Source organism: Xenopus tropicalis, chromosome 5 (assembly GCF_000004195.4).
Source record: "Xenopus tropicalis strain Nigerian chromosome 5, UCB_Xtro_10.0, whole genome shotgun sequence".
Classification (NCBI taxonomy): domain Eukaryota; kingdom Metazoa; phylum Chordata; class Amphibia; order Anura; family Pipidae; genus Xenopus; species Xenopus tropicalis.
In genome coordinates, this window is record NC_030681.2 from 96030816 (window position 1) to 96055248 (window position 24433).

Here is a 24433-nt window from a genome sequence, read left to right on the forward strand (position 1 = left end):
AATGCTAACATTTTTTTGGTGAATTACCTCTTTAAAACCAATGAAAAATGCAGTTATATTATATTTGTTTTAAAGGTGTGACACATTCTCTGTAATGAATAATACACATTTTATAATGAAATAATTTTGAGATTCCTTTTATTTGGTATCTTTTCTTGATAATAATATTTTTGTAGTGCTGTAAAGAAATGTTATTGATTATGTATTCAGCAAGACTGTGTGTTGCCCTTTTAAATATGTCTGTGGCTTGGCCCATTTAATGCAGATGTGATAACGTTGTCTGCTAACTGAGCATGCGTAGACTTCTCTGTTACGAAGGCACTGCACAGTGATGAACAAGCTGAATGCATACACGAAGGCAGAACACATCTTACTCAGCTCTGTGCATTTTCATGGGTAAGACAGAAAACAAAATGCAGTTCTTTTTACATACGCTGTCCAGGTTTTCATTGTAATGAATGATTAGGATTATGAGCTAAAAATGAATATGCTGAAAAGGTACAGCAAAACTGCTTTAGCAAGCCAATGGATAAAATACATTGAGCAGCCACAGATGGTGACATTTCTGTCAATCTGCTCAAGGACAGGTCTGCAATGACAGAGAGGCAGAAATTCAATCACATTAAAGGACAGACAGATATTAATATCCCACAGGGAGTTTAGCAGTTGTTATATGTAGGTGGTTAGCTGGTTTCATTTTTTGCTAAGGGGCCAACTGTACTTCCATAAGACCTGGTTTTTCCAGAAATTGCTCCACTTTTATTCAGCAGTCCATTTGCTATAGCAATGCTAAAATGTTTTAATGAAACATGTAAAATTGGTTATCTAAAAAGTAACTCTTTGCTGGATTTTTCAGTTTTAATTGATGAGTGTGGCCTTCAAGAATAGGTGTGGTTTGCTATAATTTTCAATGCACATATTTTCCCTTCTTGCTCTTGTGTTCCCCTTTTAGATTCTTAAACTACAATGAAACCTGTTTCTAAAAGCTATAATTTTTAGCTACTAATGTCCCTGCATAGCACATGCCTAACAAATAGTAGTAGATAGTTGCTCAGCTTACATGATCTTCTGACTTTTGAACTGATTGGGAATTGTCTTTTTCTAGGTTAGGAAAAGACACAGGGACTTAGATATAATAAACAGATGGAGATCCATTAACACTAGAAAATATGTGATTTATTAAAATCAGAATATTATATATATATATATATATATATATATATATACAGGTATTGGACCTTTTATCCAGAATGCTCGGGACCTGAGGTTTTCCAGATCTTTCTGTAATTTGGATCTCCATAACTTAAGTCTGCTAAAAATCATTTATATATTAAATAAACCTAATAGGATTGTTTTGTCTCCAATAAGGATTAATTATACCTTAGTAAGGATCAAGTACAAGGTACTGTTTTGAATTATTTGCTTATAATGGGGTCTATGGCAGATGGCCAATCCATAAACTTTCTGGATAAGGGGTTTCCGGATAAGGGATCCCATACCTCTCCCTCTCTCTCTCTCTCTCTCTCTCTCTCTCTATATATATATATATATATACTCACATAACAGTTATTGTTTTGATCTTCAAACATTGAATTCTTGAATCCATGCATTTCCACACTGAAATCAATATTAAGTTTCAATACAGGTATAGAATCCATTATCAGGAACCCTGTTATCCAGAAATTATGGGAAGGCTATTTTCCATACACTCCATTATAAGTAAACTTTTTTTTTCTTTTTCATTGATCTTTACTAAGATATAATTAATCCGTAATGAGGCCAAAACAATCCTACTGCTTTTATTAGATGTTCAAATGAAAATGAAATGAAACCCCCAGGTCCTGAGCATTCTGGATAGGTCTTCGAAGTCCTTTCATAGTCCTTTCATAATCCTTTCACAAAACCATCTGAAAATCACTGATGAAGTTGTGTAATGAGTGTTTCTCGGCCTTCTGAAAAACAATGATGAAGTTGTGTAATGAATGTGCTAGATCCAGTAACCCTTAACAATCAATGAGATGTTTCTTTGAGGTGACATATGATAACCCATAATGTGAAATTGGAAAAAAATCCATAATTTTCAGAGGAAACAGAGGAAAAACAGAGGAAACCTTTGATTCCGTAGGTATTTACCTATTAGCTGTGAAACAATAAATAAGCCCTGGTCTGACCTATTGCCTTCATTAAATGTCATATAATTAGTTGTTAAACATGATCTATAAGATAACTGTACAGAATGAAAGGCTCAGAATTTACAGGAGAACATCTTAACAAAGAGTTTCATGAAAACCAAGCAGCTATTAAAACAAGTACAGGATAAAGTTCTAGAGAAGCAACAATCAGAGTTGGCTTATAAAAAAATAATCAAACTTAGAACATCCCCCAAAGCACTGTTAAATCCATTATTAAAAAAACAGAAAGACTCTGACTGGAAGCCAAAATCCAGTTACCAGGGCAAAAAATTCAAGATATCGCTGGTAACTCTGAAAGAACTGAACACAATACATGGTTTATATGGGAGAAACTGTCCATTAAAAAAATATAACATGGATACTCCACAAAGGCTTTATGGAAGAGAAAAAGAGTTGTTGCTAAAAAACAAATAACCTATCAATGCCCATATGGAGACTTGCCTGGTATCTGTATAAGACACAACAAACATGGGAAAATGTTTTCTGGTTCTGAAATAACCAAAAAGACTTTTTTGGGCAGCACACTATGGGACCTAATTTATCATGATGAGTAAAATTATTTATTCTGGAAAAACAGTGTAACAAGCATTGTAAAATAAATGGGATTGGGAATAAATGGGATGTATTATCTGCCACCAGATCGCTGTTATTAAATTCTATTATTTTAATGGCATAACCCATTTAATTCAATGGGAAAATTTCAGACTACCAGTAAAATCCGGCTGGTAAAAAATGGTGTAAAAAGTTGCAATGCATGTCTGCAGTTACACAGCATTTTCAACTGGCTGTTCGTTTTTATGCAGGCATTTTAAGCAGAAAATGTTTACATTGAAAGTAAACATACAACTTGGTGGTTCATAGTGCATTTAATCATCATTTTTTACACAGTTTGATAACTAGGTCTCTATGTGTGACAGAAAGCTGATTACCCTGAGAACATTATTCCCACAGTGGTGGTAGCATCATATTTGGGGATGTTTTTCACAGAAGAGGCTGTCAAATTGGTTAGGATTAATGGCAAGATGGATGGATCCAAATACAGGGCAGTTTCAGTAGAAAATCTGTTAACTTTACAGTAGGACAATGATCCATAAACACAGAACCAAAGCTACACTGGGCCAGTTAAAATTAGAACCAAGGCTTTCAGTACATTGGTGATGAGAGTTTATATAGTCGCATCTCTTTGTCTTTTTTTCTACAAACTAATAACACATATAGAATTTATCTAAGGGTATTTTCAGGCAGTTGTGAGTATTATTTCAATATTTCTAAGATACTGATCCAGAGTGGACTAAGGTATTTGTATTGTAAGGCAACTCGACCAAACAGTGCAGTCTCTGGGGGTTTAGGTAGATTGCAGGGATCAGATTGGTCTCCGAAAACAACAGTTCACACCCAGTACATAGGTTTAAGCTGACCGCAATCAGCTTTATTCACATATAGCCGGCACACAGGAGTATATCAGAAAACAAAACATAAAAATAAATCCTAGCCTGTCCGGCTCTAACTAAACATACAGCAGCTCCCTCTCTATGCAATAGAGAGGATCTAGCATCCAACTCTACAAAAACAAAAGTAGTTGGGTTACTCACTGTGTCCGGCTCTCTCCATACTGCATGCAGGCAGTTCCCCAGGAAAGGAGAGAGTGAGGCACTCTGCAGACACCATGTTTAAAGGGGTTTCCCCTGAAGCCTAACGAGGCCACTAATTAGCCAGGCTTCGCCAAAACCTGGATAGCCTGTTGAATGGAAGTCCCACCCGCTCACTTCCATTCACTCCAGGGCCCTTTTTACCGGCTTTTCCAAAAGCCGAATGCAGTGAAAGAACACTCTTTCACTGCTGGCATACTTTCCCTGGAGCTTAATATACATAAGAGAGAAATCTGGGGGAAATATACACACCTTCCACCTCTAACCCAGCATTTCTCTCACAGTATTCATACATTTAATTATATTTTTACATATAAGTATAACATTCTGTTTTGAGATGTCCTTGGTATTGTTTATTTGTAACTTCAATCCAAATAAAAAATGATTTTTTTTTTAAATATTCCTTGTTTTAATATTATTTTACCCATTTTTTTCAACCTAGTGATTATCACATTCTGCAAACCCAATGGGTAATGTTCCTTATGCAGTAAAGCAATGTATCAGCTACCAGCATCTACTAAAAGATCAGTTTTGGAATGCAGAGACTGTCCTCCACGAGCAGGTAAAGTATAATCTTGTAGCTTGGCTTGCCAAATTTTTCATTTATGTTAATTCATTTTTGGAAAAAAATCTTGAAATCCACATAAAACCTAAAAACTAACAAAAGAACATAATAGGTGAATTTAAACAACATTTTTACATAAAAGCTGCCTAAATGCTATCTGATCCAAAGCAAGGTGAAAAAAAACATGTGAAACTAACTTATGTTTCCCTTAGAGGGTTAAAAAAAATCCTTCCTGACTTCAAGATGACTGTCGGATCAGTACCTTGATAAATTGTGTAATAAGTTATTTTCAGTAACCCTTTCCTCACTTGGTAAAACGGTTTTAAACCTTATTTGAAGCTACCTAATGTATCTGCCAGCACAATCAATTAAAGGTCGTAATTCAACAGCTTCACATCCCTCACTGTAAAAGCTCATTTCCCACCTAAAAACTAATTTCTTCTTATCTCAATGGATGCTCTCATACCTGCTAGCAAGATGAACTAATCATTAGGGAGTTTATTGTATTATCCCTTTATTGTATCATCCCTATATATTTATACTGCATATAGTTATTGTAACCCCACCCCCTTAAGCACCTCTTTTTCAGTATAAACTATTTAAACTTGGCCAACATTTCTTCATAACTGAGACCTTCCATACCCTTTATCAGCTTAGTTAGTCTGGACTTCTCTACTTCACTAATATTCCTTTTGAATTCCCAAGGCCATAATTGCACTGTACATTCTAGATGGGGACCTACAAATGCTTTGTAAGTCTATTATCTAAAAGTACCTATAGATCCATCCCCATCATGGATTTGCCTAAGTTAAGGTGGCCATAAATGTACCAGTCCACTGGAATAAAATCTCAGACTTAATTAAAATCACTTAAATAAGTACAAGACAATTATTAAAGTGTGCCCCTGCCTCTGCCACCAGTATTGTATACATGTATATATGTGCATAACTTTATATGTTTATAAAGCGCTACAAGGGTACACAGTGCTGTACAATCTTACAATATACAAAATTACACACAGGGAGGACAAGTGTTATAATAAATACAATAAATAAGTATAAATACACAGGGAATAAGTGCCATGTGGTATGAGACACAGTAGGAAGGAGGCCCCTACACCGTAGAGCCTCAATCTAAGTGTTGCTGTTAAATTTTTTGTTTAGCTTAAGGTTTTGAAAATAGCAGCAATGCAATCAGTTAGAATACTAAACTCATCTGTGGGTAAATATATGCAGAGCACAGGTATTCAGCTAATTATTTATATATTAATTTAGATATAGAAATATTTTATCTGACAGATGTGTCAAATATGGGGTTGTGTCTCTTGGTGGTTTGCTAAGGACCTAAAGAGTATTACATTATTCATCAAGAACAGAATGTCCTGAGGTCAGCAAGGTCAGTATGGTATCCAGCCGCCCCCCATACCCCACTGTAAGTGAGCCTTTGTTGTTTTGCTCAGGATGGTGCATTGCAGCTGCATAATAGCAGTTTTCATCACCAACAAATACATCTTAGTATTATGTATTTCATTATGAATCTCAGTGCATAGTGCCTTGTTGATTAAAGTAGATTAAATTATTTTTTTAAATGGGCACACTTTTCCTGCATATTAAGTAAATACTATGGTAGTCATGTGAATTGTTTCTACAATATTGTAGCTATAACACTTCCTTCCTTTAGCCATGATTTATTACAAAATGTTCATCAATGTTGGTCTAGATCAATGTGACCTGTCTAATTAATTGGAATACTGTAGCTGCATGAGAGATATACAACACAGGCAATACATATAATTTCCTATGGGGGTGCAGTGTGCACTAAGATTGAGTAAGGAGAATTTTAATGGATCCAAAATTCACAAGCATACATTTATGGAATTCAAATTTTGTATGTATGTATTTTTTTTATTTATGTAACGCCACTTGTGCACATAACACTGTACAGCAAAACAACAGAAAAAACAACAGCAAAATAACAGAACATTATTACTTTATGTCAAAGAATTGAATACACATTGTTATATTGACATCAATAAGATCTTATTGGCTATTTATCTGAAGTATTTGGGGAGGGTCTGATTTAGGCTTATTATTAAAATGCATTCCTAATTAAGAGTTGGTCAATGTTTAACATACAATAACTTAGTTATATGGAAAGAAGTTGTTCATAATTTATTCATTATTGAATTTGAAGCTGACATTAAAGGTATTGTTATTTTTGCTGCTAACCTTAAGTTATTCAGGATACTAAAATCAAAAGAGGTTGTTTCTGATCTATAAAATAGTTTATTACATGATACCTTCACCTGTATTAATGATGTGATGGTGCAGCTTATGTTCTTTTTTCTTTCTTTTTTTTTGTTTTGCTCCCCTTGATCTCTTTTTTACATAAATGCAGTAATAAAATTTTGATGTTGTCTCTTTAAATAAGCACTAGTCCCTTTATTGTTAATTGATTAATAAGCACTTTATTAGTTTAGTAATATATTAGGAGTGATGAATTACATCTTGGGCACATTATGGAAATACATTTAATATCTAATTAGTTTATTGGCACTTACGTATGACACCAAGAAAAGAATAGGCAAATCATTTTTAATAATGGCAATCGATTTTGCAAATCTTTTCAAAGATTCGCTGATTTTTCGGCAAAGCAAAACTGGGCGGATTCGATCATCACTAATTAATACACTAATTAGCAATATCTTATATTTATGAACCCTTTTAATAATTTTTGTTGCTCCCACTTTTCATTGAAAAACATGAATAAATGTACACTTTACTTTGTCCCCTTGAATGTTAATAGTTTTTGTCCTTTAGGAATCACCTCCGGCAGGACTTCCTCAACATGTTAAAATAGTAGAAGTTGGGCCAAGAGACGGCTTACAGAATGAAAAGGTATTTTCTTACACCAAATGAAAGATTTAACAATAGAAATAATTGTGATAATGTGCACTTGATGGTATTATTGAATTATGACATTTTTTGTCTTAATTCAAACTACAAATGCCAAATAATTTATTAAAAGAGCAAGAACGTAGAAACCGTGGAAACAGCACAGATTTTTCTTATTCTCACACAAATGAAAGTTTTTTAAAAACTCTAAAAAACTCTAAAACCACAAAGCAAAGAAAGATCTTCCCCTTGTGAACTTTTGGATTTGTCACAATTTTGTTGAAAAAAAAAATTGAACATTAGTAAATGCTACTGCTTAGTATTACCATATACTAACACAGGTGCTAAATGACTCCAGAGCAAATACCCATAGCATCCAGCAGGAGCATTGCTTTTTTTCGAACTTGTTGAAACTAATCAAGATCATGAAGCAATTTATGGGCTTATTTATCAGTTTTCGGTTTGTGAATTAGAGTAGAGTAGACTTTATTATTATTATCTTTGGAATACTTATCCACTTTTCTCAGACTCCTAGTTTGCTACTAAACTCGCAGTTCATGATTCAAAACAGATTACAAATGTCACAAAGGATTTTTAAATCCAAGAGGTCTATTACTAAAGTTTGGAGTGATTATTTTTTTCACATCTAGGGATGTATTTATCAGACTGAAAACACTGCAGTGAGGGAACTTCCCATCTTTCAGTTTACTTGTATAGTATTGTAAATATTTAGCAAAAGATAAATACATAGTTTGCTCTGTTACATCTATTGACAAATATGCCCCTAACAATACTATAAAAGTAAACTGAAAGATGGGAATATATAAGTGAATAGAGAGCTGTGAAATTCCCCTCCGAGGAGTCAAAATTGGTCTATTTGATAAATATGCAACTAATTCACCCTGGAATTTGATTTTTTCAGGCTATAATTAAATAGATGAACATTTTGTCAAATGAGTTTATTATTAACTCCATTATTAACTCCAGTATTCTAAAAATTATTTTGGGCTTATTATAAGCTTTTATTAGCATCTACAGTAAGTATATTACAATTTTGGCAAAAGGAGAGAAGATTTGACAACAACTCTGATTTGCTAATCCTTCCACAGAAGTTTGTGCCTACAGATGTAAAAATTGAATTCATTGATCGGCTTTCTGATACAGGATTACCTGCCATAGAAGTTACCAGCTTTGTTTCTTCAAAATGGGTTCCACAGGTATCTCTTTTTTTATTTTTTTTCATGCTCCCCCATCCTGCCTATTAAATAATGACCTGGGCATCCTGTATACTCTCTGTCTGCAATATAGACAATTACATTGTAGCAAACTGGAATTAAAAGGATCACTGGGTTGGGGTGGTCAGATGAAAAATGGAGTATACATTAATTCAACATAAACTTTTACATATATCCTGTTTGAGATGTTCAGCAGAACATGTAGTTTTATCCATACAGACTGCCACAGTTTAAAACAAATTATATACAATTGGTAATGTATTTAAGTGGCATAATTTCCTCCTACATCTTTCCCTTCTACTTCACATATTAATGGTTCATTTATTGTTACCCTGGAAGCAAGTGCTAGAACACTATGGGACAAACTAAAATAATTTATGATTCATCATAAAAGGCTAACACAATAATTCCACAATATACAACAACAGCAACAATAAAATGACATAGTCTGCCAAAAAAGCTGTTAGTGACTTAGTGGCTGGTAAGATAAAAGGTCTTAAAACAATGCAATAAGCACAAAAAAAAAAAAAAATTGTTTTCTGCCTGTGATAAAAAAATGGAAACAGGCATTGCAAGGCTTTTCTCTAATTATACAACCCTATTAAACACATTATCTAATGAAATTCTCAGATCTGGATCTCAGTTTTTGTGAGTGCATTATCCACATTATTTATGCTTTGTCTTTTTAATATTGAGCTATGTCATGTGTTGGGTTGTTTAAGTCACTTTTAGGGATGCTGCTGCCATGAGGGTTGGAAAAAAAAGCCACTCCTGGTAACTTTAAGAGACGAAATTCAGATTTTTAAATTGGAATTTCGGCTCTGCTAGTGCATCTAATGTCATGATGCAGCCCCCCTTGTCATGCTATGCTCGGAAAGCAGGCATAGACCCAGAAAGACCCCTGATCACTTTATGTCACATCTAATGTTAGGACTGCACTATACTCTCCTTCTGTGAAATCCCACCTTTGTGGTGCCTGTGTATCTATAGAAATAAGAGATACATTTAAATGATAAAGAATTAAATGAAAAGTAGTTTTGCAACTGGATGTACTCAAGGAGAACATTTCTGCTTATTAGTGGTTCACCGGCTTAATGTATTCATATGGAATTTACATGTGTGGTGATTTCCTGATGATTTCTACTTTCTATATTTTAGATGTCCGATCATACTGAAGTTATGCAAAGTATAAAGAAGCATCCAGGAGTGTGCTACCCAGTTCTTACTCCAAACATCAAAGGTTTTCATTCTGCAGTAAGTGATAAAATATTATCAACAGTCTCAGTTATTTGCCATGTAGGCTTTTGATGTTTTTCATTTAGCATAGGAATTGGCTGAAAAATGTTTGTTCCTCCGACTTCTTGAAACTCCTATCATGCCTATATTTGTCATTTTGAGCTAATAATTTACAGGAGCAGCAACCACACTCAGTCCCTTGGATCTAGGGGGATACCTGCCTGCAATGTAAAATACCATAAATAGGAGACAGTAGTGATGGGTGAAATAATTTGCCAGGCATTGTCTCCTGCGAGTCAAAAAACAAAGTTGCACACGTCATTCTTTTGACACGCTCAACATTTTTTTTAACGATCGTCATTTTACCCGTTTTGCAAATTTTTCACCATTTCACAAATCTTTTAAAAGATTTGCAAATTTGTCAGCGAAGCAAAACGGCACAGATTTGCTCATCACTAGGAGGGAGGCCAGATATGCCTTTTAAGGCATGAATCATTTTTTGCACAAATATTACAATTCTAACAATATGGTAAAGGCAGATTGTTCCACATTTATCAGGTAGGAAACATTGCCTAGAGATTCCAGTGAAAGAACTACCAGGAAGGTAACATACACTGTTTTTTTTAATAATCAGTTTACCAATTACAGCTTTAGGACTCATTATCCAGAATGCTCGGGACCTGGGATTTTCCAGAAAGGGGTCTTTCTGTAATTTGGATCTTCATACCTTAAGTCTAATAAAAAATGATTTAAACCCAATAGGAGTGTTCTGCATCCAATAAGGATTAATTGTATCTTAGTTGGCATCAAGAAGAAGGTATTATTTTATTATTACAGAAAAAAAGGTAATCATTTTTAAAAATCAGAATTATTGCTTATAATGGAGTCTTGGGCGGATCCGTAATTCGAAACTTTCTGGATAACAGGTTTGCAGATAACGTATCCCATACCTGTATATGTACTTTCCACATGATCCCTCCTATTTTATACACATATTCCCTTTCTTCTGATCTATGTTGCAAGATCCATGCATGCATATTAAAGGCAAGAGATTTCAGGCTACACCTCTGGTGGCATGTAGGTACATCAGGTGCTGTGACTTATTGTGAAACTGGAGCTAGAGAGTGGCTGCAATGTATCAAATACTTTAACTTAAAAAAACAGTGTGTGGAGAAAGAACATCTTGGATTATATAGAAAAAGAAAAATGAAATCAAATAAATACATGTATGAAATTGTAACTGAGATATATTAGATTTTTGTGAAAAACCGTTGAATCATTTAATACTTCCCACCACTTACCTGTTTAACATCATCGTCACCTTTGGAAATTAAACATTAATTTCAAAAATACCACAAGCTTACAGTTGCTGCACATATGTTCTCTTAGTCCAGCAAAAATAAAGAGTTCTAAATTAGTAGAAAGCGCCAAAGGGGAAATTATAAGGGAAAAAATGTGTTAACAAAGGAAATCTGTGAATAACCTTAAACATCAAACAATGTAGCCCATTAGGCATTGGGCTCTGTCCATGGTGCTTACTGATAGATGCCCTATTCCTCTAATATATACACATACATAGCCGTTACGACTGTTTCACAAAATGTCGCGACTTTTTCGTAGCGTTACGACTTGCGCGAATTGTCGCGACTTTTTCGAAGCCTTCGCACTGAGTACGAAAGTTTCGGATTCATTCAAGCTTCAGTATCGTGACTTTTCTTGGGCCAGGTTGGAGCTGCAGGGTGCCATTGAGTCCTATGGGAGGCTTCCAAAATCATGCTAAGTCTGTCCACAGTTTACGAGCGCTCAATACGAAAAAGTCGCGACAAGATACGAGCAAATCGTAATGGCTACGAAACAGTCGCGACAATTCGCGCAAGTCGTAATGGTTATTAAAAAGTCGCGTCAATTTACGAAAAGTCGTAACAGCGACGAAAAAAATCGCAAAAATACGAAAATGTCGCAAAATGTTCGTTTTCCAATCTGAATTTTTCCAATTCTGATTCGGATTCGTGGGTTAGTAAATCAGCCCCATATATGTATAGTATAGTATGGTTATATATATAGTAATGGCTGTTGATGTTGATTTGATGCAGCATATTTTTTATCTTCCTAGGCAGTCCTGAGTCAATACATATCATACACGTCACTGCTTTTGCACGTTCTGTTTGATCTCTACAAATTTACAGAATTGATCCCTATTGTGAGCATAGATCTATTTTCATTTCATGCAAAGACATATAATGGATAAATGTTAAATAAAAAAAAAAGTAAAGCTACTTTGAGCTAAATCCCAAAATGAATTTGCCTAGAAATGCCATATTTTATATACTGAATTTAATCCACCAGCCTAAAGTTTCAGCAGCTCTATTTCAGTAATGATGTTCTCACAGGGGCTCCCCATCTTGGATTCTGTTAGGAGTGTATGCCACACTCATATGCTCAGAGAGCTCAGAGCAGCTGTTGAGAAGCTAAGCTTAGGGGTCATTGCAAATTATCAAGCAGAAAATGAGGTTTAACTGTCATATAAGCTGATGCTACAGGGCTATTTGCACTGGTTTTAGAGCTGGCATGGAATGTGAATCTGAATAAATTACTAATCAGCCTTATATTGTGATATTTATATTCTATATATACACAGTATATTGCATGTGGACATATATTGCAATTGTGGAAATATTCATTTATTTATTTTATTTCAAAATGGAACAAGCCAAACCAGAAGATTTTGAATGATTCCTTGCAGATTCATCTTTTTCATAGTGTGCTTACTGTCTCAGTTATAATTAGTAATCACTGAAGACAACAGAATAGTCCAGGCTCCACATTTAAAGGGCAGTGGTCACCACATCCATCACACCAGGGATACAATGTCTTCTTCACTTTTCAAGCCATTTTGTGATAGCTGGTGTAATTAATAATGTCAACAATAGAAAAATTCTTCGGCACAGCACTCATGTATCTCCACAGGGTGCTTCAATTCCTCTGCCGCTCCCAAGCCACTCCATGTACTTTACAAATGGAAGAAGCACACAAGATTGTCGGCCATGCCTTTCAACAAATTTATTGCAGAAAATAAGTGGCACAAGCTTTCGGGGGTTACCCCCTTCTTCAGGTGAAATGTGTTGAAAGGCATGTCTGACAATCTGGTGTGCTTCTTCCATTTGTAAAGTAAAAATAATGTCTACATTCATCTTGGCGAGTTATAAGTTATAAAACTTCTGCAGGTCATTTTGGTGCCAAAGCATAACTATTGCAAAAGATAACACTGATAAATAATTTGTATAAACATTTAATACATTGCATTAATAAAGTAATGATTACCAATTTATAGAGGTAAGGGTGTAGGACCTGTTATTCAGAATGCTCAGAACCTGGGGTTTTCAAAATTAGGGGTCTTTCTATAAATCACCATTAAATAAGCCCAATAGGATTGTTTTGCCTGCAATAAAGAATAATTATATTTTAGTTGGGATCAAGCACAAGGTACTGTTTTATTATTACAGAGAAAAAAGAAATAATTTAAAAAAAATGTTAATTATTTGATTAAAAACTGAATCTATAGGAGATGGCCTTCAAGTAACTTTCTAGATAATAGGCTTCCGGATAATGGATTTAATACCTGCATTATGCCATTCATTACCACCAAATAATTAATATTCATTACTATTTTTTTCATTTGTTAACTATTATGAATCAATTTACTAAGTATAAATGTATTATTTACCCAAATATATACCAATAGCATGGATGCAATAATAGGCATAAACATATGTGCACCAAAAATTCTAAAATTGTTTGCGGCAAGGCATAAGTGATAAGATAGTTTTCCATTATCAGACACATTAAAAATGTTTTGTGCATGCTTGTGTATACAAACACATCATATATCTACACAGACACAAATACAGTACAATCATACACACACATACAGTATATTTACAGAGAAAGTACACTTTATTTCATTACTGTGTTTTAGATTGCAGCAGGAGCTACTGAGGTGTCTGTGTTTGGAGCAGCATCAGAAACATTCAACAGAATGAATATCAATTGTTCAGTTGAGGAAAGCTTGGCAAGATTTGAAGACATTATCAAAGCTGCTAGCAATATCAAAGTGCCAGTTCGGGGGTATGTGTCCTATTTGACTATTAAATCTCATTGCTGATCTTATTATTCTATGTTATTGCATTTTCAATTACAATTTGTATTGTTTTATTCGACAGGATGCACTATTTACCAACTAAAAAAAATGTACATTAAACAAATCCAGTAGGATTGTTTTGCCTCTATTAAGGATTCATTATATCTTAGTTGGGAGAAAGTGCAAGGTACTGGCTTATTATTAAAGAGAAAAAAAGAAAATCAATTTTAACAAAATGTAATTATTTCATTAAAATGAAGCCTATAATCATAATTCGAAGCTCTTTGAATATTGGGTTTCTAGATAACAGACTCCATACATGTACAGAAAAAAAATGGAAGCACAGATAAATGGGTGTGTTTTAACTTTATTGCTCCTTTATATTACTAGATTGTGAACGTGTCACTTCTGACATAGTTTGGGCAAGTCACTACTTCAGCATGTAGAAGTGACTTTCCAGAGGTACTTCCATCTGAATCAATATAACATGAAATGTCAGAAGATCTAAAAACCAGCTCTCTCTGTGCCCAGTGTTAAGCAGTGCTAAGTACATATAAAGTAAATCAACAAACCTTCCCTGAGACAAATGCATTACACCTGGCTTTTTTATTTGTTCCATATTTAAGGTTTAAATTGTGACATTTTTAATGTGTGAAAATTGCAATACTAGGCATATTTTTCTATGCATACATTTGCCTTGACATGTTTATAAACACAGAATAACTTCCAGGCTTTTTAATATAATAACGGCTGATCTAGTTTTCTTTGTGTGTAAGAAGAGCTTTTCATAACATCTGGGTTCTATTCGGCAGGGATCTAAAGACAGTTTCTTATGGTATGTACCCTATGTACCATCTGATTCATAAAGAAGCAACAAATAACAGAGCACAAATGTTCTAACAGAGATGTCCTGCCTGCCGTCTCCAGATAAACCAGCTTTGGCTTTGCAGAAGTGGACATTTTTATATTTATATATATTTCTATATTTATAAAATGCACTTCTATTTAACCCTTCCTTAGCCTAATTTGTAATATGCAAATTAGGATTCGTATTCATTCGGTATTCGGCAGAATCTTTCAAGCAGGATTCAGAGTTTGTCCAAACCAAAAAATAATGGATTCATGGATTCGGTGCATCCTTAACATATATATATATATATGCTGCTGTCCTCTTCCCCATTTCCCTGCCGCCTGCATTCAACTGCCACTGGCAGATAGAAGCGCAGCACAGCACAATACAATGCTGCTTGTAGCAGCAACCTTCTCCCCCACCATCGCAGCGGACCATTCTTGGTTGCCTGTCCGTGCATGAACACCCTGGTGTGTCCTCTTGCTTCTAACTATTTAACCTATTTCATGGTTATTCCCTATTTCTGTATGGGATCAATTTAGTTTGATGGGAAAATAGAGTATAGAATGTATAGAAAAAAGACTAGTATAATAAAGAGTTTAAGGGAGGAGAGGAGGAATTAAAGTTTTAAGAGTGGGCCCATGGTTCAGGGTATTCTGGTGGGCCTCTGCCATCTCAGTCACAGGACATAGGTATCATAGGTATGTTTTGCACAGCACTTTTGTAGTCATTCTGTGATGACTCTTATTCATTGTCATTTGATAAACTTCTCAAATGGGATAGAAAGTTGTCAGGGAAAATGCACCTTAAAGGAAAAGTAACACTAAAAATTTTTAACTAAAAAATCTCTTCTACCCTTCCCCAATAATTGCCCTATCCTGAAAACCATTTGTTATTTTGAATGCTTTAGAAGAAAATACCTGTAAAAAACTTGGCTTCCTGTAATTTGAACAAAGGCAATACGGCAATGCCGAGGAAAGTATCAGGAGATGCATCAACTATGCGGTGATCGATTGATCAAGCCTAGCCTGACTTTTGTATAGGTGTTGGCAATGCCTTTAAATCATTTACTTGCAGAAATGAATGCAAATAAATGATTTAAAGGCATTGCCGACACACATTGGTGTGCTTCTTCCCCTTTGCAAAGATACATGGAAAAAAGGCTTGGGAGCGGCCGTGGAAGTCAAGCACTCTTTGAGAACATGTATGTAAGTGGTGTGTTGAAGATTTTTTCTTTATGTTGAATGTGCTAAGTAAAGACCCACTCATGGAGATATTGCACCCAAGGTAACAACTGTGTCTTATTGGGGGACTGTGGCGACCCACTGGGAGAGGACAGCATCCAATACACCAGTACACACCCTCAGGCTTTGTCAGCCAACCTGTCTTATATCTGATTGAGGCCTGATCAGTTTTCAATTGGAAAGACCCATTGTTTTGACCCCATGGCTCTGTTTAGGGCCAGATAAATGGAAAACTTTGCTACCACCTTCTTAGAACAGGTATGCTACACATAGGTTTTCTTGCTGAACATTTTGTAATAGCTGGAAACAGCTTTTCCCAGTAAAATAGGTTTCAGAAGTTCCCCAGCCCCTGGGTCACCAAAACTCTCATTGCCTAACGGCAATGGCACATGGGACAATTTGTTGCCAACATGAAATTGCTTCTTGTACCGGAGACAAAATGTCTTAAAATGCTTTTCAGAATATGGGAATCATTGTGTCCAAACTAGCACAATGGCATAATGATTAAAAAAAACAGAAAGAAGAATATTTACAGATTGAACTGGATTGAACACATAATTCTTATAGTCTAAAATGTTAATCTACTTCCAGATGTTTTGTCATATGTGTGAGAGATAATTTTGAGTGGGTGACAATATGCCCCATGTGCCATTGTCCTAGTACTGCCCTTTGTATTTATACTTTAACCTTATTTTGAAAAGGCTGCATCAGATGGGGCAACACCAGACAACCTAGAAAACAATTGGACAATTTACTTCAATATTCATTGAAATTTTAATTGTACTGCTAATTAAATAAACTGGGTAATTAAAATAAAAAAGTGATGAGTAGTTTCAGTTATGCAATCAAGCTGTTGTATTATGATTATGGTCCCAAGGGAACTATTGTCAATAGCAATAGAGTACATAAAGGAACCAGGCTAACAGGTATTCATAAAGGACACAATGAAATTCTGGGTAATTACAATAATTCGGCCTAAGAATGCAATTTTTATAGTAAGAACATTCACCCTTGTAAAAGTTATATTGGCATATATATAGCTGAACTGTTCAGTGTGTTCTTTATTTGTGGTTTTAGAGTCCAAGGTGGGGAGAAACAACATCATTTAGAGATTGGCGACGCAAACACATTTCACAATGTAAGAATCACTACAGCAGGAACAATCCCTATAAATGTGCTCATAACCTAAGCAGAAATGTGGCAGAAGTATTACCACATACTTTGCACCACAGAGCAGAAATTATAATGTGTATATTTTTCACATAATGGAGTTTTAAAATGTTTGGGTTAAAATAGCAACATGAGGGAAAATGCAAAATTTTAAACAGATGTGAGCAAGAAGCCATTTCAGTAGTGTGGCTATATGATAACCAAAGGCAGACTTGAAAAAAATGGAAATATCACAATGAAAAACATGTTCCTATGTGTGAAATTCTGGGAAAACAACCTTTAAAAGAAAGCGTTCAACAGTTTGAAAACCCTCTCAGCAGCTGCTAAGGTTGTCATCAACACCGCACTTATCAACAGAACCCAGGAAAGCTACTAACAAGATTATAATACAAATTAGTTCTCAGCTCTGTCAAGGATGGATTAGGAAGTACGATTTCAATCACATTTCTTCCCTTTTTCATGTGCTGCATGACAACTTGGTACAGATTTAATATTTCTCTGCAACTATTGAAACACCAAAAATGTAGAAGTTTTACGCCACTCACTTTATCTGGTGCACCTGTGAATAATGTGGGATATTTATCTATCTAAAAAAATGCATGTTTCGAAATTTGAACGTGCTGCAGTTCCCTTTAGTGGAATTCCACACCTCTTTATTCACTTGTATTGAATTTTAAGGACGTATTGAATAAAAACCAGGCAGCCTCTGGAAATCTTTAGTCTCAGCCGTGCATAAATATGTTCCTATTTCTATCTATCTATCTATCTATCTATCTATCTATCTATCTATCTATCTATCTATCTATCTATCTATCTATCATCTATCTATCATCTATCTATCTATCTATCTATCTATCTATCTATCTATCTATCTATCATCTATCTATCATCTATCAATCTGTCTATCTATCTATCTATCTATCTATCTATCTATCTATCTATCATCTATCTATCATCTATCAATCTGTCTATCTATCTATCTATCATCTATCTTTCTATCATCTATCAATCTGTCTATCTATCTATCTATCTATCTACAGGTATCTATCTGTCTGTCTGTCTGTCTGTCTGTCTATCTATCTATTTAGCTATCATCAATCAATCAATCTATCTAAGCGATCTTATATCTGGAAATCCAGTTTCAGATCCAGTTCCACATGATCGCAAGGCCATTTTCTTATTAATAATGAGATAATAATAAACAGTATGTAATAATGAATAGTATGTACTTGATGGTAACAAAACTACATAAATCCATACTATGGCAAAAAAAAAAAAAAGCTGTACTCTATGTTGTAACACATATATTTCTTTTTCTTCAGATATGTATCATGTGCATTAGGCTGTCCATATGAAGGGAACATTGCAACATCTAAAGTATCAGAGGTATGGTGTAGCAATATTCTTAAATTCTGTCATAGGCTTAATATGAGCTAGGAACTGTATGCTATCATTTTGCAGAAGGCTAAACTTTTAAACAATTTTGAATTGTTTAAATTTTTAATTTTAGAAAACATATGCATTTAAGCATATGTGTTGATGCTGGAGGGGCAAGGGGACTGTAACCCCACCAAAAATGTCCATTCCCTGTTCTACTCCATGGGTGTCGATCTTGCTGATCATAGGAATAAGAAGATTTCATTAGCCGCAGTTGTACAAGTTTGCACTTCTTTGAATATGCTGTATCAGAGCGTTAATTTCTAGACCTGCTGCTCTTTAAATCACACATCAAGTAGGGTCCCTTAAAGAACAAGGAAAGGCTTCTACTACAGCTCTTAATATATTGTAGAGCCCCCTTTCCTGTAGCAGATTGTCAACTTGCAACAGGCACAGTGCACCTAAATGCGCATGTACGAATCTTCTGCATCCCCATAGATTATCCTGCACTGTAACAAGTAGATACATTTACAACGAACAAACTTGTATTGAAACTAGGCGATCAGTGTCGGACTGGCCCACCAGGATACCAGAAAAAGTCTTGGTGTTGGTGCAGGAGCATAGAATTATGGGTATTTCTATTAAAGGACTAAGCAGTTTTTTTTTCTATGCGGTATCAGATCAGGAAAACAGGTTAAATATGAGGAGACTTAAGGGCCCCGATTACACCACTGGAGGTATTCCTCTAGATGGGGATTAACTCTTTAGTAGTCTTTCCTTGCCCTTTAAGAAACAAAATTAAAAAAGAAGGAGTGAAAAGTTACTGCTCAAAAAGGGCAGGGGCATAAGATTAAGAAACAGAGGGTGGCAGAAGGGGTAAAAATTAGACAAAAGAGGAGCATGAAGAAGAGAAGATATATAGTGGGGAATAAAAAAGAAGGAATAGGAAAGAGAGAAGAACATATAATACAAAGAGCGAGAGAGTCTTTGGGCCAAGGAGGGAATGACATAAGAAAATATAATAAAAACACAGTAAAACAGGGTTAAAGAAGAGGAGATATCAGAAGAAAGTGAGGATACAGAAAGCAAAAAATAAAGAAGACAAGTACAATGTATCTGTCCCACTTTGCCGCAAAATTCACAAAACGTAAAAATAATGCGTGACTTTTTTGAAGCAAGCATTTTTTTTTTTTTACGTGACTGCGACTTTTTCCTCACTCTGCAAATTTTTGTGGCTGTATCACAAAAAAATCCACCTATGGCAAAATGCTATTGCTGGGAATCCATGTCTGGCGAAAAATTTCGCTCATCACTAGTACAATGAATGCAGAAAGGGTGACATTATACAAACAGTAGATGAATGAAAAGGAGGAATAGAGAGGGTTTTAGAGAATGGAAGATGCTTAAAAGAGAACATTTAAGCAGAGGAAAAGGGGGAATAGAAAAGGCAGTTGAGTGATCCACAGGATGAGGGTAAAGGACAAAAGACAAGAATACAAAAGGAAAGGCAGGGACAATGGGACACTGAGCACGTGAGCAGGGTGTTGGCATTTTATGTAAGTGTAATGCAATATTATTAAGGGACTGTGCCCTAATAATGGCACAATGGTGACCTGTGGGTCAAACTGTATCTCTCTTTATAATCTGTCAGTACTAGGCTGTCTATTTGTCAGGAAGGGTAAGGTGTGCAGTGACAATAATTTAAATTTCCCTCCTTCTCAATGTAATCACAGTATTGTTCTCCACCCGGCCTGTTTCAGGAATCAGCACCCACCGTCTTTCTTTGTAATGTGCTTGGGGTGTCAGTGCTTGAGACAGTGTCTCCCATTGTACGTGATGTCATTTGGCATTAGTACTATGGGGTGTTCGTACCCATTGCCTCCCAGTGTATAATGCGTTGGGGGTCAGTATCCACTGTCTCTCTCAGATTATGTAATATGCTTGGGGTGTCAGTAGCCACTGATTATCTCTGTATTGAAAGTTCTTTGGGTGCTAGTAAAAGGTGTTTTTGCATTTCTCTGGATCAACTAGTAGTTAAGAAGGTTTTCTATAGCCATAAATTGTTGAACTCCATGGATGGATGGATGTCTTTTTTCAACCTAAGTTACTATGTTACTAGGTATGTAGTACCCACTGCCTTTCACTATACTTTCACTTCATATGAAGAGACAGAAAAGTAGAGATGGAGAGATCATAGCATCTAGGTAAGAATTATTTTGAGTATGATTGGTGACAAACAACCTCCATATATACTCACTAAATGGCTAAGTGTTCTCACACTGTGATAATTTCACCCTGAATTAAATGTCCTGCTCAAATATCCTACAAAGCAGTGGTTCCCAAAATGAGGGGGGGGGGGGGGGGGTGCTGGAGAATGCCTAAAGACTAATTAGGGTGATATTTATGGAGAATGTATTACACATATCTGCAACATTGTTATAAAGTAAAGGGGTCTCTGACTAAATGTTGGACCTCTCAGGGGCAGCTTGAACCGAAAAAATCTTGCAATCACTGAGAAGGAACGTTCACGATTTAAGGAAGCAAAATGAATAACAGGATAACCCTGAGACCCATATCAGAGACATTCTTATGGAATACTCACCTGCTGGCTTCAGTTATGGATGAAGGCTTTGTAGTATTATGAAAAGAAATAGGAACCTGCTGGTACAGTGTTTTGTCTCAGAGCAGGATGTACACACATTTCTATTTTTCAAAAAAAGCAGATTTTCTTTACTAACTTAGCCTCTCCAGACCAGGTCTGCAACTAATTGGTTCATATATAGGGCCTGCCCAATAGTTAGCACAACCAATATCTTGACTTAAAATCATAAACCATAAATAATAACTGGTAATATTATAGGTTTTCATATAACACATATTCCAGTTCCTTACAATTCCATAATTTTCCACAGGTCTCCAAAAGATTGTATAGTATGGGTTGTTATGAAATTTCATTAGGCGACACAATTGGAGTTGGAACTCCAGGAAGTATGAGGAAGATGCTGGAATCCGTCATAAAAGAAGTTCCTGTCAGTGCTCTGGCTGTTCACTGCCACGATACATATGGGCAGGCATTGGCCAACATTCTTACGGCTATACAGGTACTAAACTCAGCAAACCATGTAGTAACCTTATTGTACTAAGCTGATTTAATGGACTTTTTTAAGGGGACGAAACAAAAAATAACACAGATGTGATATCTAAGTTAAATGAGCAATTAATAAAATGCCATCATGCTTTCAATTATGCATGCGGCAACCATGGCCAGGGGTGAAAAACTAAATAACTTTTGAGAGGGAGTGATTCTTGTGGCTGTGTTTCCATATCTGGTCTATTCATTGATCTGACATGCAAATATATGGGACTAATAATAATATTAAAAGTTATTATCCTAGCAGCCCAATAAAATACCTTAGAAAACTTGTGAGACAGTGCACCCTCTACCAGCGTCAGACTGCGCCGCTGGGGTACTGGGAAAAAACCTGGTGGGCCCCAACTTTATTGGGCCCCGGCGGCCCAGATCTGACCCCCCCCAGCGCACTCCCTCGATTCACTGTCTCCCTCCCCCGATGCGCCACAGGTAAGTTTCTTTTAGGAAGGCTCGGTGTGGATCAGAGGGTGTTGGGGGCCTCTGCCGGGGGTGGGGGTGGGTTTGGTTGAAGGTGGCGGGGCCATTGGGGGGTTTAGGGGCCCCTGAGGCAGAAGCCCCTGTGGGCCCTGCACCCCCCAGTCCGACCCTGTGCTCTACACAGAGATTTCTGATTGGAGATTCCCCCCTGCACAGGGAACTAAGCTCAGACCCAATGATCTGGAGGGAACTTTGACCCCTGTGTAAATTTGCTTGCATAATAATCAATTAATGATGGCATCCATCAAAATCAAGCCTAAAAGTGATACATGAGTTAAATTTAAAAGATAAATAAATCTTTGAATGCAATGTTCTACTTTGCAAAGGATTGTAAAACTGTTGCAAATAGAGTGGATAGCCTTAAAATCTGAGCAGCCTGAGTTTGAATATGCAGTATGTGTTTTGTATAGTGGATGTAAGTTATATACATAATTATTTCCAACAGTGACCCCTTGAGGTAAAGTTACATGTATTACACCTCATACAATTCCATTATTATTATTTGACCAAGGCAATCACTTCATTTTTATGTCACTGTTTAAAACAATGCAAAAGATTTTGTTTGCAATGACATTAGCCTTATGTGCAGCCTGTGACTGGCTAATTGCAGGTCAAGGAATAGTTCCTTACAAAAAAGTATATAATATTAACCCCCATTTCCTGCCTGGGCTCCTTAATTTTGCTGCAAACTTGTCTGAAATCACATGGCATGGCATAGACAGGAAAAGACAAGAAAAGAAATGTTTTTAAACCACTAAGTGGAGGTTCAATGAGGCTATAACCATAAAATTCATACAGATAGAAACAAGCGGTCCTCTGCACTCACCAATTATCAATATATATATATTATATATATACAAACCGGATTCCAAAAAAGTTGGGACACTAAACAAATTGTGAATAAAAACTGAACGCAATGAGGTGGAGGTGCCAACTTCTAATATTTTATTCAGAATAGAACATAAATCACGGAACAAAAGTTTAAACTGAGAAAATGTACCATTTTAAGGGAAAAATATGTTGATTCAGAATTTCATGGTGTCAACAAATCCCAAAAAAGTTGGGACAAGTAGCAATAAGAGGCTGGAAAAAGTTAATTTGAGCATAACAAAGAGCTGGAAGACCAAATAACACTAATTAGGTCAATTGGCAACATGATTGTGTATAAAAAGAGCTTCTCAGAGTGGCAGTGTCTCTCAGAAGCCAAGATGGGTAGAGGATCACCAATTCCCACAATGTTGCGCAGAAAGATAGTGGAGCAATATCAGAAAGGTGTTACCCAGCGAAAAATTGCAAAGATTTTGCATCTATTATCATCAACTGTGCATAACATCATCCGAAGATTCAGAGAATCTGGAACAATCTCTGTGCGTAAGGGTCAAGGCCGTAAAACCATACTGGATGCCTGTGATCTCCGGGCCCTTAAACGACACTGCACCACAAACAGGAATGCTACTGTAAAGGAAATCACAGAATGGGCTCAGGAATACTTCCAGAAACCATTGTCAGTGAACACAATCCACCGTGCCATCCGCCGTTGCCAGCTGAAACTCTACAGTGCAAAGAAGAAGCCATTTCTAAGCAAGATCCACAAGCTCAGGCTTGGGCCAGGGATCATTTAAAATGGAGTGTGGCAAAATGGAAGACTGTTCTGTGGTCAGACGAGTCACGATTCGAAGTTCTTTTTGGAAATCTGGGACGCCATGTCATCCGGACCAAAGAGGACAAGGACAACCCAAGTTGTTATCAACACTCAGTTCAGAAGCCTGCATCTCTGATGGTATGGGGTTGCATGAGAGCGTGTGGCATGGGCAGCTTGCATGTCTGGAAAGGCAGCATCAATGCAGAAAAATATATTCAGGTTCTAGAACAACATATGCTCCCATCCAGACGTCATCTCTTTCAGGGAAGACCCTGCATTTTTCAACAAGATAATGCCAGACCACATTCTGCATCAATCACAACATCATGGCTGCGTAGGAGAAGGATCCGGGTACTGAAATGGCCAGTCTGCAGTCCAGATCTTTCACCTATAGAGAACATTTGGCGCATCATAAAGAGGAAGGTGCGACAAAGAAGGCCCAAGACGATTGAACAGTTTGAGGCCTGTATTAGACAAGAATGGGAGAGCATTCCTATTCCTAAACTTGAGAAACTGGTCTCCTCGGTCCCCAGACGTCTGTTGAGTGTTGTAAGAAGAAGGGGAGATGCCACACAGTGGTGAAAATGGCCTTGTCCCAACTTTTTTGGGATTT

At 36.2% G+C, this 24433-nt stretch overlaps 1 protein-coding gene across 2 annotated transcripts in view; it reads left to right on the forward strand.

Annotated features, from left to right (window-relative positions):
- Nucleotides 1-316: 316 nt before the first annotated feature.
- The window catches only part of hmgcll1 (3-hydroxymethyl-3-methylglutaryl-CoA lyase-like 1), a 43658-nt gene continuing 19541 nt past the window's right edge, over nucleotides 317-24433 (forward strand). For both annotated transcript variants that reach the window (XR_004222762.1, XM_018094079.2), the window contains exons 1-8: nucleotides 317-396; nucleotides 4284-4403; nucleotides 7226-7303; nucleotides 8410-8517; nucleotides 9694-9789; nucleotides 13748-13896; nucleotides 18496-18559; nucleotides 21463-21651. Coding sequence is in view for 1 of the 2 variants with exons in the window: in XM_018094079.2 (XP_017949568.1) it covers nucleotides 4308-4403; nucleotides 7226-7303; nucleotides 8410-8517; nucleotides 9694-9789; nucleotides 13748-13896; nucleotides 18496-18559; nucleotides 21463-21651 (780 nt within the window). In the remaining variant the exon portion in view is untranslated. The remainder of the gene's footprint in view (nucleotides 397-4283; nucleotides 4404-7225; nucleotides 7304-8409; nucleotides 8518-9693; nucleotides 9790-13747; nucleotides 13897-18495; nucleotides 18560-21462; nucleotides 21652-24433) is intronic.